The sequence below is a fragment of the Squalius cephalus genome (assembly GCF_949319135.1).
Source record: "Squalius cephalus genome assembly, chromosome: 14".
NCBI classification, from domain to species: Eukaryota; Metazoa; Chordata; class Actinopteri; order Cypriniformes; family Leuciscidae; genus Squalius; species Squalius cephalus.
In genome coordinates this window covers 31,225,608-31,245,222 of record NC_137135.1, presented here as the reverse complement: position 1 = coordinate 31,245,222, position 19,615 = coordinate 31,225,608, and the positions used below count along the sequence as shown (strand labels likewise).

Genomic DNA, 19,615 nt, shown 5'->3' with positions numbered 1-19,615 from the left:
CATTGTTGGGGGGGGAATGGTTGAGAACCATTGAGTTACACTAATGCAAATAACTTTTCACTGCTTACTGATAAATGTTTAGAGAAATTGATGCAAAGTGTATAGTCAGTTTCAGATACAGCATAAAACCAAGGTAGCCACAAGACAAATAAAAGATCTGATCCAGTGACGCTGCCTACTAAGTCTCATTGAGTCATTTAAAGTTTGGCGGTTGGCCATAATGAAAGAAAAATAAAGCTGACACCCTCATTCCAAAGCACAATGTAATCTGACTAAAGGGAAGAGCAAATCGATATAGATTTAATTCCTTTCCATGATTGTGTTCTTGAGAGCCTGTGGGTTGTGTGATTATTTCTGATTGAATTGAAGGTGGCAGTTCAGGCAGTTTGATTCGACCCCACAGTGATCTCTTTAGATACATGTGCCATTTGTTTACCATCTTTGTGCATGCCTGAAAACCATGACATCAAGTGAACATATCCGGGTCATTCTACAGAAACGTCCACTTTTGGTACGGCAAGATGTCTTAAAATGTATTTCTTTTTCTAACATTTAAACTTACACCACATTATTAGATTACCCTTTGACTTTATGAATACGCACACATGACAGCTTAATGATTTTTTATATTTTTTGTACATTTATTTAAAGACCGCATGTACCATTTTTTGTCACTGGTGTTACCTTACTTCTTTGGCAATATTAAAGGTTTTTATGAAATATTATTGCACATTTTTTTTCAGCACATGTAGACAGAGTTAGCAAAAAATAATAATAATAATGCAACAAATAAGGAGATTATGTTTTATTTATTTTAATCAGGTTTGTTAAAAGTGTGCTTGAATGAGGTTAGTTCATCTGCGCTACCATCTATTTGCTATAACAATGAAAATATTTGAAAACCAGTTAAAATCAAGTAATGATGCAATCCTTTAAATCTTATCTTTTGAGTGTAGCAGAATTAAATGGATGTAACATTATTACTATGTCACATGTGACATTTCATTAATGTGACACAATAAAGTTTATCTATAAATGGAAGTCACTGGTGTTACCCATAAGAAAGGTGACACCAGTGACAGTAACACCAGTGACAATTTTCATGAAAAATGTATTTTACAAAATGGCTGCTGCAAGGTAACAAACCACATGTTGTCAATCATGGTATACTAACTAAATTAAGTAGTTTAATCCATTTGTATTCTAGTTTTTTTTTACAATTACCTAACAGTAAAGTAGGTCATACCAGTGACTTCAACTAAAAGCTTCATATGAAATCATGAGATAAATGAGAAGATTTCTGATAACTGAAAAGAGACAGTGGATCTACCATGGGCTTTTCTTCATAGATATTCAGGAAATTGGAAGAAGGAAGTCAAGTGATGTCATCAGTGTGATTTTTATTTCAAAATAAGAGATTTTTGTTTAACGGTAACACCATTGACACAACTCCAGGGGACCACTACTTTCATTATACATTTTATAATATTTATTCTGCATTTTTTTAAATATATATCATTTACATAATATATTTGATAGTTATGTATACATTATTGTATTTTTTAAATGGTGTAAAAATCTGTTATTGACCCCAAAATAAAGCATTTTTCCTCTGTACATGACTGTGGGGACGGGCACTTCTGTGGTGCTTGAAATTCTATATAATTAATAAAAATCAAATATTGCCACATTGATGGCTCAAGAAGGTGTAATTGTTCAAATAACATATTGTTTTATTTTAAAATGTAAAGAAATTGTAACCCTAACGTGTTTTTTAAGTGTAATATTTCTGTAAAGGCTAGGGACAGAAAAATGGACATTTTCATAGAATGACCCATCCATGAAATTACCATTTTAAAGTATGATAAAGACCAAATAGGACATCTTAACAAGGTCATGTGCATAGTGGGTTAGAGGTCGGACCTTTAGGACCTTTAGCATCGTGACCTATTGATTTGGTTAAAGAAATAGGTTTCTTTCAAAGGGCGCTAAAAAGACAGAACAACAAAAACACAGTTGAATCAATACAGTAAATTAACAAGGAACATTTTGGGAGCATCCATTACGCACGTGGGAAGCCACACTAAATGCATAAGGTGGGAATTCAGAACAAGCGTTTTTGTGCTTACTGTAGCGGCTGCCGGGGCGACGGCATGTGACCGTGTGTTTTCTGCAGTGACACGATCAGCCGCGCATAAACGTTTCACTTCAGTTCTCTGATCCATCAGTATGCTCAAAGCGGCAGGACTGCGGGGAAATCTGATGTATCGAAGGGCCAAAATCAAACACAAGGCCAAACTCGTGGGTCATTCGGTTGTTAAATCGAGGCTATTACCACAACAAGAATTAAGAATCAGGTTTATTGTGCTTACAAAGAACTCATCGGCAGAGCTTTATAAATGGTTCTTCTATATATAAATCATTTTGAGTTGGCATTGGAGCTGGAGGAGCTTGATAGTTTTATGGTGGTTTTGTGTTAGGAAATGTGTTCACTACTCACTACATTGGGTTCAGGCAGCAGGTTGATGTTCAGCTCATCACGCTGGACCTGAGGCGAGGGGCGCGGTGGAGGAAGGGGCGTTCCCTCTACTGGACGAGGGGTGGAGCTTCCCATGTTATCAATGGCATTACCTGTCAGGTAAAGAGATCGGGTGAGTTTAAGATTGGTTTTTTTGACAGTTTTACTTGCTAATAAGAATAATTACAAAGATATGAATACAGATACTGATTCTAAAATATGAAAGATTTTAAAACCATTTAAATTTTGTGACTTTTAACATATATCTGTTTGAAGTTATCTGTATCCTATATCCATTTAGTCCATATCCACATTCAAAAATGGACCAAAAATAGTAATGACTAAATCTGGGCATATATAAATTATTGTGGATAGCATAGTCATAGAAGAATTTGATGAGATATGCTTGAGTTTGTATTAAAATCTTGATTGCAGTCTTGATTGCACAGTTTAGGACATTGTTGAGATCACTTCTGAAACTTTAGAGTAGGCATACACTACCTTTCAAAAGTTTGGGGTCAGTAATTTTTTATATATATATTTATTTTTAAAGAAGTCTCTTATGCTCACCAAGTCTGCAATTATTTGAGCTAAAATACAGTAAAAAGAGTTATACTGTGAATTTACAATTTATTTTATTCCTTGCTGAATAAAAGTATTAACTTATTTGTGACATTACTGGGAGTTTTTTTGCAGGAGAAGGTGATTTGTGCCAAGCCGTAACTTAAACTAAAGGCAATTGGCTATTTAAAAAAAGAACCCGCACCAACTTCCTGTTTCAATAGGAAAAATGTCATCACAGAAAAAAAATTGTGCATGTTATACCGCAAATATGTCAGAGCAGTGCCATATTTACACTCATTTTCTCTGACATTAAGATGATCTGTAAATGATATTCTGGGATACTCACGCAGGCAGGTGTTGCTGGTGAACATGTGCAGGATACGCAGGCAGTCCTGCCACTGGTTCCCGCTGCCTTCGCAATTACACCACTGCGACACCTCTGTGCTGCTGTTGCTCACGTAGTTTGGTGTCATGATGGTACCTGTGGAGGGAGGGAGGGAGGGAGAGAGAAAGAGGGGATGAGAGCCAGCCAGAGAAAAAGATCCCATGCCAATTAGCCCGAAGCCCATCTGGGAGAATCTCCAAGCAGTGTAGTCTATCCACCCCCCCCTCCACTTTAATTATGTTGCTTCAGGTTGTCCTGCTAATTCAACATAAGTGAAACCCACGACATGAAGTTGAACTCAAACTCCACTGACCAATCGTTCCCGTTACCAATTCAGTGAGTGAACTCACTCCATGAGGACGCAGAAGTGCTCGTCATTAAAAATGTAATATTATTTAAGTACAGACTGCGCAGTGGCGTATCGATTTGTGCGTTTTGTACTCTTCATTAAGCGTCCATTTTTTCAAGGTCGTCCAAGGTGGTTTCTCACCGATGAGCCCAGCGTAGGCCTTGAGGCACACGGCTCCACTTTCCCGGAGACAGCCGGAGGGATAGACAGAAGACGGCTGACAGTTCTGCTGGAAATCAGCCAGTCTTGACCTGATGGACCAGACAAATTTGAATACAGACACAGAATGATTCAACTAAAATGTATTTCAAATTCTGACAGAGGAAATATATACACAGAATGCATGATCAGATGGTCAAATCAGATTTTGTTTTTAATACAGTGTTGTTTGTGAATATTAATTAGGTAATGTAATGTTCACCCTATAGTTGTAACTGGTTTACTGACAAACAAGTTGTGGGTGAAAGCTATATTAGGTTAATTATTTACCAAATGCACGCTTGGCCATTGAACTGCTAATGCTTCTGCTCGGTCTTGAGCCGTTGTTTTACTTTAAAAAAAACATTTTTTTACTCTGCCTCCCTCTGAAATGTTGGTGTTACTAGAACAGTGTTTGTTTATATACTATTATAGTATTTATTAATCATTTTGAAATCATTTTTATTTTTATTTTCATTTTCCTTTTTAATTTTAGTGTAGGTTTTAGTCACTTTGTTTTGTTCATTTGTCATTTTTATTAGTTAATGTTTTTTATTATTTCTATTTAGCTTTATTAATTAATTCACTTTTAGTCATTTTAGTACTAGAAATGAAACATATTTTATTTCAGTTTGTGGCCAAAGTATAATTTCACATTTTTCAGTTACGTTTATTAAGAATACATTTTTCATGTAATATTCATACCTTATTTAATCGATTAATGAAAATCAATTTTGAATAGTAGTTTTAGTTAACAATAACAGCACTGCTTTAGAAATAAATTGGGATTCAGTAATTTAATGAGTGATTAGGTTTTTTTTAGATATCTAATGCTATTGCGTAATGTTTTTTAAAGGACTGCCTCCTTTGAGAAAATGAACCACGCTAACAAAAATGTGTCCATGTTGAAGGTTAGTGTCTGCATTTTCCAAACATTTCTCATTTTTATCCTTGTTTAAATGCACAGTATACGTGTCTAAACATACAGTATGCGACCTGTTGTCCTTTCTTCCATCCAGCTCAGCATGTTCTGTGCTATTAATGATGCTTAGATAAGCATAACTGCCAGAGACATCTGTTTCTAAAAGAAGATAAAAGGGAGGTCTTGTACTTCAAGAAGAAAGGTGGAAATTATCATGCTGTGCTGTTATCAAAGCTGAGGTTTGTCTCGTTTGAATGAGGGTTAGAACATCTGATGACAGTGTGGTATGTCAGAATCGGTTACACAAATTGGTTCTTTCAAACAGTTTGCTTCAAGAACTGATTCAGCAGATTTTTACATCATCATTTGGTCTCTGACATTCTGTCGTGGAATGTGACATGCTTTAAAACATTCAAAGAAAGCGGAAAAGGTTTTTCCTTTGCATTTTTCAGGTATAGAAGACAACATTGTCAAAATGATCCCCGACCACACAGATTTGCGAAAACGACTAAAAACACTTTATTCTGCTGCCAGGCCAGTAGTTGGCGATGTCACTTTGTAACGCGCCTGTAGACTGAACACGTGATACGCATGCGTATGACGTCACCGTTTTCACAAATTCACGTTTGGAGACGATAACAGTATCGTTTTTTTAATAAACTTTCACTTTGAAACCCATTTTCATAAGTTCGCATTTTCATGCCCCTAAAACACCGTTGTCGTGTAAATGAACGACCAAAATGCATTAATAGTTTCCGTTTTTAGTTGAAAATTAGTTCAAATCGCACGTTTTTGAAAACGATACAGTTATCGTCTCCAACTACAAAAACGTGAATTTGTGAAAACGGTGACGTCATGCGTACGCGTATAAAGTGTGCAGTCTATAGGCGCGTAGTGTTTCTTTACAAAGTGACATCGCCAACTACTGGCCTGGCAGCAGAATACAGCGTTTTTAATTGTTTTCGTGGATCATCATTTTGACAGCGCTGTCGATTTTATGCGAAAAAATGCAATGTAAAAACTTTTCCATTTTCAGAACATTGACTAAAGTATCGTAAAAGTATCCTTAGAAGCTAAATATAATTAGCATTTTTAAATAAATAATACACTCAAATTAATTTACATATCTTGCCTGAAAACATTTTTGCATTTTTCAATAAAATGCTGTTTATTAAAATCAACTATGTGTGTTTGAAAATACTTTAAAATAGCTTTTATCATATGTTTTAATAGATTTCTTATTATTATCAATGTTAAAAAAAAAACATTTGTGCTGCTTAATATTTTGCTGAAAACTGTTATATAAACTGTACATTTTCTTTCAGGATTCTTTGATGAATAGAAAGTCCAAAAGAACAGCATTTATTTCAACTAGAAATGTTTTTTAAATGTCTTTACTGTCACTTTTGATCTATTAAAGCATCCTTGATAAATAAGAATTTTCTTTCGAAAAAAATCGCACTGACCTTTAAACATTTGAAAAGTGCAGGGCATTTTCTCAGAAGAGGCAGTAAACATATTTCAGATATGTTTTATTTGTAACATTTCTGGTATTAAATATTTCTGACATATCAGAAATAAGATTTGGTTTGGTTCAACGGGCTGTTGACTTATTTCTGTTTGTGAATTAATAATTCATCCAATTAAACGGATTCATTGAAAAGATCCAAATGTGATATTTATAGTGTGCACGACTGCTAACAGACACGTATCTCACCTGCACAGGTTGTCTTTGAGGCAGTAGCTCTCCAGATGAAGGCAGTTGGGCTGTCCGTCTCGCTCCTCATAGGAACAGGAGGGCACGATGGTTTTTCTCCTTCTCTCCCCGCATAGAGTATCCGAACAGGGGCAAAATAAGACACCAAAGCTGTACTCCTCGGGAACACGCTCCAGGAACCTCCGCAGGGCCCGGTGGCATTTGTGCCGGTTACAGTGGTTGGTGCCAGGTATGATCTTAGTGCAAGCTAACGCATACTCAGAGCGCAGGGAACCACACTTCTCGTACAACCCACAGTCCTGAGCTGCTTTCAGACACTGGTTCTGATCCGTCAGAGGAAGGGACGACACTGAGAAAGAGGAAAAGAGACTTTCAATTAAGTGTCCAAATACTTTTTGGGGTCTGTATAAAGCCTTTTATATTACACACACAAATCCAACAGCAAGACAACAAGGAAAACACTATTAAACATACAGCGATACACTCCGTCCATCATCACAGTGCATTCAGCTGTGGAGGAAAACATTTTATTTGGTCGTGTCACTGATGTGTCTGCAGTACCTGAAACTATTGAGGCTAGTTTTGATGTTTCAGTATTTCTCACAAGTTCCAGTTCAATGTCTTCATATGGGGACGTCTCAATGTCATCATAACCTGCAATGCATACACACACACACAACTAGAAGACATCAGATTGTTTGAGGCTAATTAAGCACACCTTATCATTAGACTTAATTAACAGCATATAATCAAATTACAGAGATTATATAATATTTCCTTGATTATGATTCACTTAGTTCTCAAGGATTTCAATAAAAGAGGCCAGTGTTTGTGATGTATGCATTTGTTGAACTGACAGTCCACAGATTTAGGGGTCTGGATCGAGACGCAAGATAAAATAGCGATGAGTCTATTTGTATCACACAACCCTGGGGACGCCGCATGCCAAGATGAGTGAGTATGAAAAACACACACACACACGCACGCACGCACACACGCACACACACGCGCACACACACACACACACACACACACACACACACACACACACACACACACACACACACACACACACACACACACACAGGCCTTTACTGTATATTTGATCTTGTGGGGACTTTCTGTTCATATCTATTGGATGAAAAGAATAGAAGTTTTAAACTTTGGCATGTTTTGCCATCTATTTGTGCTACATAAATCATTCACTTACATTGATTGCACTTCATTATTTTATGAATTCATTCTTTTTTTACAATTTTTAGTTAAAAATTAAACTTTTAAGTACATTTTTGCTTTTATTTATTTTGATTGTATTTTTATTATTTACTTTAATTTTTATTTCATTTTTATTTCAATCATTTTTCATATTTCATTAATTTTTATTTCCTTTTTTATTTTCATTTTTAATTATTTAATTTTTATTTTTACTTTTTAATTATTTTTTTCTTTAATTATTTATTTAAAGTCCCCCCTGTGGTGAAAATCAAGCTGTTAATGTTGTTTATGTCAATGTGGAGTTGTTAATATGCTTTAAGTCAAACCATGTGCAAATTCATAAGCCAACACCATTGCTGAGTATTTTTACCATTGCTGAGACTTTAAATGTACTTATTTTTTAATGGTTTTAAACTTAGTTTTATGTGTCTATGTAAAGCACTTGCATGAATTACTACTGTGTATGAAATGCACTACAGTATATAAATAAACCTAAAATCTATCAGAGACTTAAGAAAACCACCTAGCAACGCCCTAGTAACCACCCAGAACACCTTAGTAACCTCCTGAATACCCTAGCAACAACTTAAAATGCCTTAGTAATGAATTAGCATATACTGGAAAATTTGTCAGCAAGCACCACAAATATTTTCTCCCATAAAGTCTTGTTATAATTACTTAACACTTAGCCTAACCCCCAAAAAAACACATTTAGACATTTTACAAGCCTTTTACTTTTGTGTTGACATCCCCTGAAGGAGGGTTTTGTCATGTTGTGATATTCTTTTGGGGACATTTTCTGAAATTTTGGTTATCAAAACCTGCCCACACACACACACACACACTCAGACTCTTCAAACAAATGCAAACTGGCAGAATCCCTTGTCATCTTGTTCGCGCTGACACACACTCCACATTTCAATCTATGGAGGCGCTACATCAAGTGTGCTACATTCACAATTACATGCCTTGCGTATTCTGCCGCAGACGGTTTTCATTTGCTGGAGAACACTTGACATTTCCACTTGATGTGTTTTAAAAGCACTTATTTCTGAGATTGCCGATCAGCCCGGGCCCTTCTGGCCCCTGCGGCCCCTGCGCTACACTCAGACGCATGACGAGTCTGCCGCTGGAGAAGCCTGGGATTAGTCAGCATTTACAACAACTCTTGATGAGTCGCTGTGGGAACCCATCTTCCTGTTTCAGAAGATTTAATATTAATAAGCCATATTGGGTGGGAATATGGACTCAGAATCAATTAATTTTGCAGCCGTGCCTTGACGATCCCCCGGACGTCATTCACCAGCATGCCGTAATCTCTTTTGCTCATGAGCAAACACATGAGACGGAACCAGACACCCTCGACGGAATGAAGCAAATTCCGGTTCCTGCATATATGCGTCTGTCCCGCCGAGCGTAATGAACAGATGAGTTAACAGCGAAATTAATCACGATACCACTGTCAGTGAGCCAGTCGTTTGTTTAGTGTCTGACTGGGTTTTATGCCTCCTTGCCATTTCATATACATTACTGTGCAGTCATTAAATGCTATTACTGCCTAAATCTAAATCCTCTGGTAGCTCACTCAACACTCTCATTAAAGCATTTTGGCATGTCCTGAAAGAACATAACAAACGGCATTCGTGAGATCTATGAGTTCACTGTTTATGACCGGCAGAACAAAGGCAGTCATTTTGAAACTGATTAACTGAATTCTTTATGCATGATTTTTTTCTGGAGCTACCTACTCCCTCTTATACTTTCTTATTTGCTTTCTTTAAACCTGCTCCTTTCATCATGACATTCACTGGTTTGGGAATTGCTGGACATGAGCAGTTCAGTCAGAGAATGTTCTTGGGAGTCTTAAAAATAAAAACATGAAACTGCATTTGCAATGCATTAAACTTCATATGAGTGAAACGCAATAATCAGTATATGCTTCTATATATTTACACTACCATTCAAAATTGTGGGGTTTGTAAGATTTTAAATGTTTTTGAAAGTCTCTTATGCTCACCAAGGCTGCATTTATTTGATTAAAAATACAGCAAAATAGTAACATTGTGAAATATAATTACAAAATACAACTAAAATATAAATACATTTTTGGACTGTTTTCTTTTTTACTATAATTTAATATGTAATTTATTCCTGTGATCAAATCAGTGTCACATGATCCTTCAGAAATCATTCTAATATGCTGATTGGATGCTCAAGAAACATTCATTATTATTATCAGTGTTGGAAACAGTTACGCTGCTTAATATTTTTGTCAAAACTGTGGTGCATTTTTTTTCTTTGATAAATAGAACAAGTAAAAAAGAATTATAAATTAAAAATATATATATATATACTTCTAGAAAATATTAACTCAAAATAATTACTGATTCAAATTGGTTTTATAGCCGTTTTCAGAGAAAATATTGGTATAAAATGTTTTTTTGTTGTTGTTGTTGTTATTTTAAGACCCCCAGAATCTCCTTTGCTGCCCCCTGGGGTCCTTGGAAGAAAACATTTCCAAATCAACCAGGATTTTTAATGAGAAAAAATAAAGGGCAAATCCAAGTGGTTGACAACAGTCACCATACGAAAGGTAAACACTCTCTCTGACACCCTTACCCTGTGGAAAACGGACGGTCCAGTAAATGCTCAGGCACTGTTGTTCTACGCGAGCCCCTCGCTGACACTTGCATTCTTGCAGAGGCTGATAGTTCATGAGGTTGTTCTGGGCATCGACGCAGGCCTGCCGTGCCTCCAGACCCAGGGGAGCCACCGCCTCCTCGTCCACACAGTACTCCAGGTGCCGGAACGGTCGCTTACACTCCGGGTCTGATATACATTCCAGTACAGCCTCTAAGCAGTCCACAGTCCCGGGGAACACCGGCACCACAGAGGGAACAGACCCTGGAGGATAGTGGGTAAAGGCAGTTTTTGAAATCAATTAACCAAGTATTTATTAACAATATGCTTTACCAATGAGCTAATTGATTTTTGCAGACAGCATTTGGCAAAAGTTGTGAGCAGGCCCAGATGTAATTTGGCCACATTTTTGTGTGTTTTCATACAGGCTTTTTCACATTTTGTACATGATGTTTCAGAAAATCCACAGTGGAATATATTTAAACATCATAATAAAAGTCTTACAAACAGCTGAGATGCAACATTCCGAACTGAAAAGAGAATCAGTTTCTGAATTTGAATTGAATTTGAGCAAACAGGATGTGGAATTGCAGTCTGAATTTGAATGTGAGGAAGTAGAATTAAAATGAATTGAAATTCAAAGAGGTTTAACTGTAACTTTTAACTAGAAAAGTAGTTTGCCAAGTCGAACTTTGAATGTTGGCTGATTGAAATGGAACCACTACAGTCCTATTGGTTAATAAAAACAGTCATATTGGCCAAAATATTTAATAAACGAATATGAAAAGGGGCAGGGAATATGTAGGACTTTGTGAATGAGTGGCGTTCCAATTCTGTGGAATTCTGATTCTGTGTGTGTCTGGATATGACACATTACAGTTTCTGGATTTTCTCTGTAATACATCACAGTTATAATATCTGCATTCTAGACGCACTGAAAACATTCTGACAGTCAGTGACCATGTAAAAATGGAGATCAAAGTCCCTTAACTTGCACCCAAGGGCTGAATTAATAATGTGTAAAATAATTTAAAAGAGACCTCTTCTCTGAAAGGGAATTTGCCGGCTCGCAATTGCAGTGGGACAGATAACTTAAATGAGCAGAAAATCTTCATTCACCAACTCCATACATCAAGAGTTTCAACCGGAGTACTTGACAACAGACACTTTGTGCTTTGTGTCCGTTCTCAAGCTCAATCCTGACAGACGTCCTCGCCATCAGCCGGGGTCTCGGGCTGACCTGAGGGGGAACTGTGACAGGGCTGTGTAATTTCATGGCTACGTTTGCTGTTTTTCATTAAGTAGCAACAGAAAAAGTCTTGCACTCCTGTAGAAGCATGAGACATATGTTTCTGTTCCTTGTATTTCTCGCCCCTGACCCCCATCCCCCTTTGTGTCTGTTTTCCTTCGCAGCGGCAGGGGCTGTAATTGCACTAGGCCTCATTTTAAAGCGTGTGGTGATTGAGAACCCACGGCTGTGGCCGGCAGACTAAACGTTGGTCATGGTTTAGGACTGCACTACCACAAAATAGCATCTCCTTCCACAGCTCATGGAGCGATGATCCATGCATGAAAGACCATCTACTGCGGCGGCCCAAGTTAAACAGACAAGTAAACACACTTTGATCTTTCACATATATGGTATACAGTTCAATATAGAGATGTTATATGCAAGTTGGAATGTAAAGACAGGTGCTTGTTCTGCCACTGTTTCTTTTTTTTCTTCTTATGGCCAGTACACATTGTACGATTTTGGGCTGTCCCAGACGAAAGAGGACCAAGCGTGTCGATTTCTGTGGTCGTGGCTCCTAAATGTTGGTCCTACATTGTACAGTGAGAGAGTTTCAAAGACGGTTTCTTGCGACCAAAGATAGCCTTTGATAATTTTCTGACAGTCTCATAAATTTGAGCATGATCATCTCGTTTGCTGCTACGACCTACGTCTAGTGACTAGCCAATAAAAATGCAGCATGAAATAGTGTATTGATCAACATGACATGGCGCTAAAACTTAAAACTACTCACCTCAAGCTCCATTTGCAAAATTGCCACACCAAGTTGGCCTCTTTTCCCTAGCTATGACCCTGTCCATATTCTCCTCTTTTGCTTCCTCCTCTTGTTTTCAGGACACATCAAAACCACACTTGCCAAAGTGTAATTCATCTTGCTCTATTTGTTTACAATAGGTGTCATCATCGTACAGTCTACATACATGTCATACCCAAGTTATTAGATCCACGTCGTACAGTGTTATTTGTAATGATCTTATAGAATTGCCGAAATCACAGTCCATAGCAGGCATTAAAGATGAAGTGTGTCATTGCTGCACCTCTAGTGGCACAAAGGTTTTCCATCTGCCCTCGAATAGCCACGCCCTAAACTCACACCATTGGTTGAGTCAATGCTGCTGTGTTGTGTTACAGTTTTCAGTCAACCACTGAATGTCTTTACACTGCCTATTAAAGGGTAACTAAACCCCTGGTCAGTGCCTGACTCCACCCACTGGCAATATTTGAAAAATGCTGGAAAAGTAGGCAAAGCCCAGTGGAGAGGGGGCATGCATCTGAGACGCGTCTCTCTGTAGGGAAGGGCGTGGTTAGCTGGTACCCTCTGACGTCACAGGGTACCACAACTTCCAATAGGAAAATTCAACTGCAGTAGCCACCGTTCAACCTGAAGAGGGCAGCACTCAGACGTTTTACAGCATATATTGTAGAATTAAAACACTTTAAACCCAAATGTCAAAAAATTACTTGAATCAATGAACAGCATTAATAAAGCCTTACAGTCTTACAGATCATTAACTAAAAAAAGTTGTTTTAGGGTTTAGTTACCCTTTAAGATTGAATTTGAGAAAGTATTTTAACATCATGAAAATGAAAATGTACAAATTCTCAGTGACTAAAAAAAGGCCCACTGAAGTGCCTTGAAACGTACAGCGTTATTCAATGTGTTGACGTAATCTGAGACAGGAAGACAGGGTGGGAAATATCGAGCAGCTCCTCCCCTTTTTTTTAAATAGCCAATAGCATTTTGTTTATATCACAGCTCAGAGCTGTTGAGCTTGGTAAAGCCGCATTTGACAGCTTAGGACAGCCAGAGTCTAATAGATTCCCCCTTTAGATTTAATATTAAACTGTTACTAAAGCAAAACAGTGAACGTAATCATGCTGAGGATGTGTAGTTTGAAAAATAGCACTCTGTGTAGAATTCAAATGGGTCCGATACGTTTTATGGCCTGCGCCGATTTGCGCACCTGAGCAGACAGTGCGCACTGCGGGCGGCAGTTCGCGTGACGTGAAACCAGACTTCATTCGCCCCAATTGAAGCATAATACACTGTCTGAATCATTCCATATCCCCTATATAGTGCAACATGTGCCGTTCACCATGTAGAAAAGAGTAATTGTGTGAACAAGTGACCGATTTTAGCCGCAGCTTCAGCCTCTATTTATAATGCAGGGGGTGGGACGTAATGTGATGTCATCAAAATCATTGATCCATATTTGCGGAAGTAAGAGACTTTTAAAAAGAGAGTTTTAAATACATATATCTTCTAAATGCTACATTTTTGTGTCATTGTTTTGGAGCACACTAGCTTATAGATAACTGTAAGGTTTATCAAAAAAAGTTCAAAAAACTTAAATTTTGATTTCATGGGGACTTTATTTAGCCTGGCAAGCCAGACCTACATCAAGATGTTAGGTCTGGCAACTCACCATAGACACGGCTCAATCCGAGGGGCGGGATAAACCGCTGTCTTTCAAATTCACTCTGCACGCAATAGGACAGCGCTTCAACCAACCAGAGCGTTTTCCCAACAGCGGAGCTCATGGCGGAGCTAATGTTAGATGATAAATTCAACTTTTGAATCTGGCCAGCAAAACTACGAACACATCTTCCTTTTTTAAGAATGACTTAAGTGCCGTTCTTTGCTCTTTTCTCAAAGAAAAACTTAACTCCAAGTCCTCCAGAGTCGCGGCCAAAGCCGATTTGAAAGACTGTTCGCCAGAAACAGCAGCACTTCTTTGTTTTCAAGTAGCAGGGAACCGTCGCAACTCTGTCGTCATTATGTTAAGCCCGCCCCGCCTACTCTATACACGATGTGATTGGCCTGACCCAATTTAGGTTTTTACAGCTCCGAAAGTCAACGAAGAGTTGCTAGACTACCCTGGCTGCAAAATACATTTTGCTGCCGCTAGGGTGCGTCTAGATTTCTAAGCTAGACTTTATTCATTTTTGTGGTTAATTTTAGATGTAATAATATTACATAATTTATTTATGTTTGAATTAATAAATAATCCACTTTTAATATATATATATATTTTATATTATAATAATTTTTTTATAAAATGAATCATAATAGAGAATTTCTGTACCATTTCTGTACCATCAAAAATAATTAATGTGTGTCCACAGTCAGCACAGCACCAGCTGCTACTACAGATAGACGGAACTACAATGAAATATTTTTATTTTATTTTTTATTTGACCTTTATTTAACCAGGAAAATCTCTCTGAGATTGAGTCCTGGCCAAGAATGGACAGCAGTTACAGTCACAATTTACAGATTGAAACAACAAATATACAATTTAAACACTTAGAATAGAATGTAAAAGTTTTCAAGACATGCTCATGGCATTAGATGCTGAAAAACAGCGAGGCACAATGCAACAGCATATGCAAACAATTAAAAAATCTAAAAAGCATCCGTGGTGAAATGCCCCTAAGTCTGCTAAATGTATTGTTGTTGACTGTAGACCAGTGAGAGGCATATCATGATCAATGATATGAAAATATAGCAAACAATATATTGACTTTCTGTCTATTCCATTTTTACTTGTCTGTCTTTAAATTATCTCCATTTGGGAGCTGTTCTCAGCTAAATTCATAATGCAATTAATTAAATTAATGCAAACAATCGTATAATTAATTTGATTTAAAATGTTATTGTATAATTCTAAATTATATTGAAGGAATTAAAAATCCAAATTATAGCATAATAAATGTTTATTTCCTATTATAAAATCAATACATAAAAATATCTGAAATATCACATTTTTGTGTCTTTTCCTTTTTAGAGAACATTGAGCGATTCAGAGAACGAAGAGTGCACAGAGGAGTCGAAAAGTGAGTGATGAGCAAGAAAGAAACAGAAAGAAAGTAAGTAAACAGAGTGACAGACAGCAGACGCCTCACACAATAGGAAACCGTCTCAGTATGGAGGCTGATGGCAATCAAACACATGCTGGCCGGGTATTACGAGATATGTGTGTGTGTGTGCACGCGCACTAAAATCACATTTAACAAGTGACAGTGATGCACACACACACCTTGAGGCTTTAAGTCTCCTGCACACACTGAGAGGGAGCGACAGACGCAGTTTCTGCAGTGAAGCTCAGCTGTACAGGGAAGTGAAAGAAATAAAGAGGTGAGTGAAATAGAGAAAGACAGTGTGAGCGCATACTGTAAATCTATCCTTGTGTGACCGTATTTATGGTCGGTGACAGCAAACCGGCTCCAGCTGTCGATACACGCAAGTCTAACGTGATTAACTAATCAATGCGTACAGTGGTCTGAACCTCTGTGGTAAACCCAGCACCACTATATCAAGATACATATCAAGAAAACGTCTGTTCTGTCGATCCACACAAATCTGAAGAATCCATCAGCTAAATTACAGCATGCCACATCTCAGGGCCCAAACCAACAATTTAGACAAATTACTCAACAAAAACATACACGAACCAAACCCTTGTACCCATTTAAAACAGTGAATGAGTGCGCTTTAGCACTCACATCTAAAAAAAGAAGAAGCCATTAATGTTATATTTAAGTGTTTTTCTGACAGTAAATACACTCGTATTTGCTATGTAGACTTTCAGCAAGCTCTGTTATTTGCTGCATTGAGGGTTTTGTCAAATGTGGGTCAGAGCTCCGTATCTATTCACTATTGGTGACACGTCACATCAAAGCATGACGGTGGTATTTAAAGAACCGGGTCGGATGGGCCCGTCTGATTGACACTGAGGAGAAACGGAAGACAATCCGAGAGCCCCGGGAGGAAGGAGTTCACAGCAGGGACGTGATGCTGAGACGGTCCTCGATGCTAAATCACAGCGCTCAGCTCCTTTAATGAAAATTGGCTACAACATCATCATAAAAGCCGTGTGCGAGTGGAGCTCACGCACACACACGCTCACACACGCTCTCTCTGATTCTGTCGCTTGGCTTGAATCTTACAGTCGAGGCGAGAGAGTCCAACACCATCTGCCGTCACTGTGTTTGCCTTTCCAAATCCTGGTTATCAACAAAACACACACACGACCCTGAAAAGACCCTAAAAGTCCCCTCATATGTGAAGAAAACATGCCCGGAGGGAAGATTACCTTTTTGTTAACCGGCCCTGTGCGGTTTATTTAAGCAGTGTTCTATACGATTCCCCTTTGATTTGCTAAAAATGGCCGTGTAATTGGACTGTCCCTGGGTATGTCCTTGGTTGGGATGCATCTGAGTGCATTATGGCATATTTTTCTCAATGCAATTAGTATATGCGCTGACAAAGCCCTGTTCACTTGTGTGTATTAAGCATCCCAATACATTTCTTAACTTGTGCAGCTTGTGCTTTTCACAACAACAAAAAACCTAATTTGGGTAAAAGCAAGTATGAGACGAAAGCATTATGCCAGGCATGTTTTTCCCAGACCTGTCAGCAGCTGTCGCTGGCAAATGAGTCGAAGCTGCCAAAGTCCAGAGTTGCGCACGCGTACCTTTTCCCAAACACACCTGGGCACACGGCTGGCACGCACTGGCACATGCGCGTTTCTGCCGAAAGGCCTTCAGTGCACCCTTTTCAATGTGATGACGTGTCTCCGCAGTTATTATCATTGTAAAGCTTTTTATATTTTCATTTTCAAAAGACTGTTTTATTATCTTGGCATTAAATTCGAATACAACGGATGAAGGAGTGATATCCAATTTGACATTTTACTCAGAAGTTCACAAAGGGGGGCTTTCACATTGATGCCCTTGATGAACCATTTTTGGTTCCCCAAAGAACCTTTTACTGAGCGGTTCTTAAAAGAAAAATCTTTTTGCACTTTAAAGAACCTTTTGTGGAATGGAAAGGTTCCAATTATGTCAAAGGGTCTTCATGGAACTCTAGATGCCAATAAAGAGTGTTCGGACCACCATAATCAAGCTCTGGAGATTTATTGGAGCTAAAGAACTCAAAAAATGCTGTATTTTCAATCCACCAATTTAGAAATTCACCCAATAATGACGACTTCTGCTTCTGAGAACTACGGGTCCATCTGAGATTTTGTATGTTTGCACACATTTTTTCCACCTCAGGTCGCCTCTTAAAAAACATATTCAAGCAGCCAAGTCTTTATGCAAATACACTGTGGAAATGAAGTCTTTTTGCCACTTGATCTCCATCAGGGGGTCCCTATGCGTTTCGTGCGGCTGATATACGACCCGACCCCCAGGGATACACACAGCACGAGCGAGCACATCAAATCTGCAATCATTAACACAGCTAATAAATAAACCTGTCGATCAGCGCGCGCATTACAGCGTGTTCTCATGGCACCAGGGTGCGACAAACACCACTCATGATGATGAATGCCACTTGGGCTACAAAGCACTTGCACTAGACAATTGCAATATTGCGTGTCGTCCCAGGTGGGGAAAGAAAGTCAGATCCCTCAAATGCTGGTTGCTGTGCTACGGGAACTCCATGGAGCTGCCCTTTACCAGCCTAATCTGTCTCTGTTTGTATGTGTGTGTGTGTGTGTTCTTGCCATCACATAATTAGGATAATATTGACTGTGACAGATGTCTCTGATTTGTAGACATAATTATATTTTTAGTCCTGGTCCGTACAGATTATCGAGCTCCTGAAATGTTTGAGATATTAAAACTATTATGCCGGTGTGATTGAAAGGTGTAAGAAAATAAACACAAGGCTGCTAAAGTACATCTAATTGACTGAAATAAAAACCTCACTGCTCTGATTGGCTATTAAACGCTCTATTTCTGATTGAAATTCAACTGTCTAAAACAAAGAAAAAAAGCATGATATTCTATGATAAATTGTTAAAGTAATGCCTAACACAGTGTTACATTATAATAAGAGTGTTTCTTGAGTGCCATTTCATATTTGTATACATCTAACAGTAAATGATATTAAAAGTTAAACTCTTTTAAGCTCTTTATGTTGGTTTTACAATAGATAGATAGATACATATAGAGATCTGATTGTATCTGGGATATTCTTTCTTAAGAGTGTACGGTGCTTGTTAAACACAATAAGCAAGTACACAGATATGTGTAGGGAGTGACAGACACATCTGTTCTGCTCAGCGTACAGCACTTTAGAAAATCAAGCCCTTTCTATTGTTTCAGCACAAGCACATGGCACAGCGGTCACCCTAAAACACACCTGTGCAATCAGTTCCATGCAATTGTAATTTAATCACTGCTGTTCTGGCTTTTACAAATGTTCTTGATGCAAAGCTATGTTGCATGAACAATATAATGCATGCACAATGGGAATCTCTGTCCAATATACATGCAATGATCCACAGCATAGTGTGTCCAGCTGGTAGAATTTATTGTGTAAGATGCACTTTTGTCTGTGATATCTATAATGTGTATTCTTCTAATTTGGTCTATTGTTCTGTAATATACTGTATGGTGTGCTATGTAAATCTTTTTTTTTTTTTTTATTCTTTTTGTTTAATAAGAATTGTAGTATGCTTTGTAGTCTGTGTCTGGCTGTCAATGAGCCCCAATTTCCCAACACGCAGGATCAATAAAGTACACATCTATCCATCCATCTAGCTTTTTTCTTAGAAAATTTACAATACCAAGGTTTTATTATAGTAACAGTCCCATTTAGTCTGCCTTCTTAAAACAAAGAGCCATTCATAAAAAAACTACTCTATCTATCTATCTATCACTTTACGTTATATGTAAATATAATTTATCACAGTTATTCTAACAAAGTGTATTTGCAGACAGCTCTACAAAATAATGACATGCACGTTGTTCATTTACTCCGTACTTATGTAAATATGTAATGTAAATACTTTATGTAAATATA

The 19,615-nt window shown here is 37.8% G+C and overlaps 1 protein-coding gene across 2 annotated transcripts in view; it reads right to left on the bottom strand.

The window, feature by feature from the left end:
* gfra3 (GDNF family receptor alpha 3) overlaps window positions 1-19,615 on the bottom strand; it is a 31,472-nt gene that overhangs the window by 9,095 nt on the left and 2,762 nt on the right. For both annotated transcript variants that reach the window (XM_079892650.1, XM_079892649.1), the window contains exons 2-7: window positions 10,488-10,772; window positions 7,215-7,307; window positions 6,654-7,002; window positions 3,958-4,067; window positions 3,429-3,563; window positions 2,501-2,631 (exon numbers count right to left, since the gene is read on the bottom strand). In XM_079892650.1, coding sequence (XP_079748776.1) covers window positions 2,501-2,631; window positions 3,429-3,563; window positions 3,958-4,067; window positions 6,654-7,002; window positions 7,215-7,307; window positions 10,488-10,584 — 915 coding nt within the window. In that variant the 5' untranslated portion in view covers window positions 10,585-10,772. The remainder of the gene's footprint in view (window positions 1-2,500; window positions 2,632-3,428; window positions 3,564-3,957; window positions 4,068-6,653; window positions 7,003-7,214; window positions 7,308-10,487; window positions 10,773-19,615) is intronic.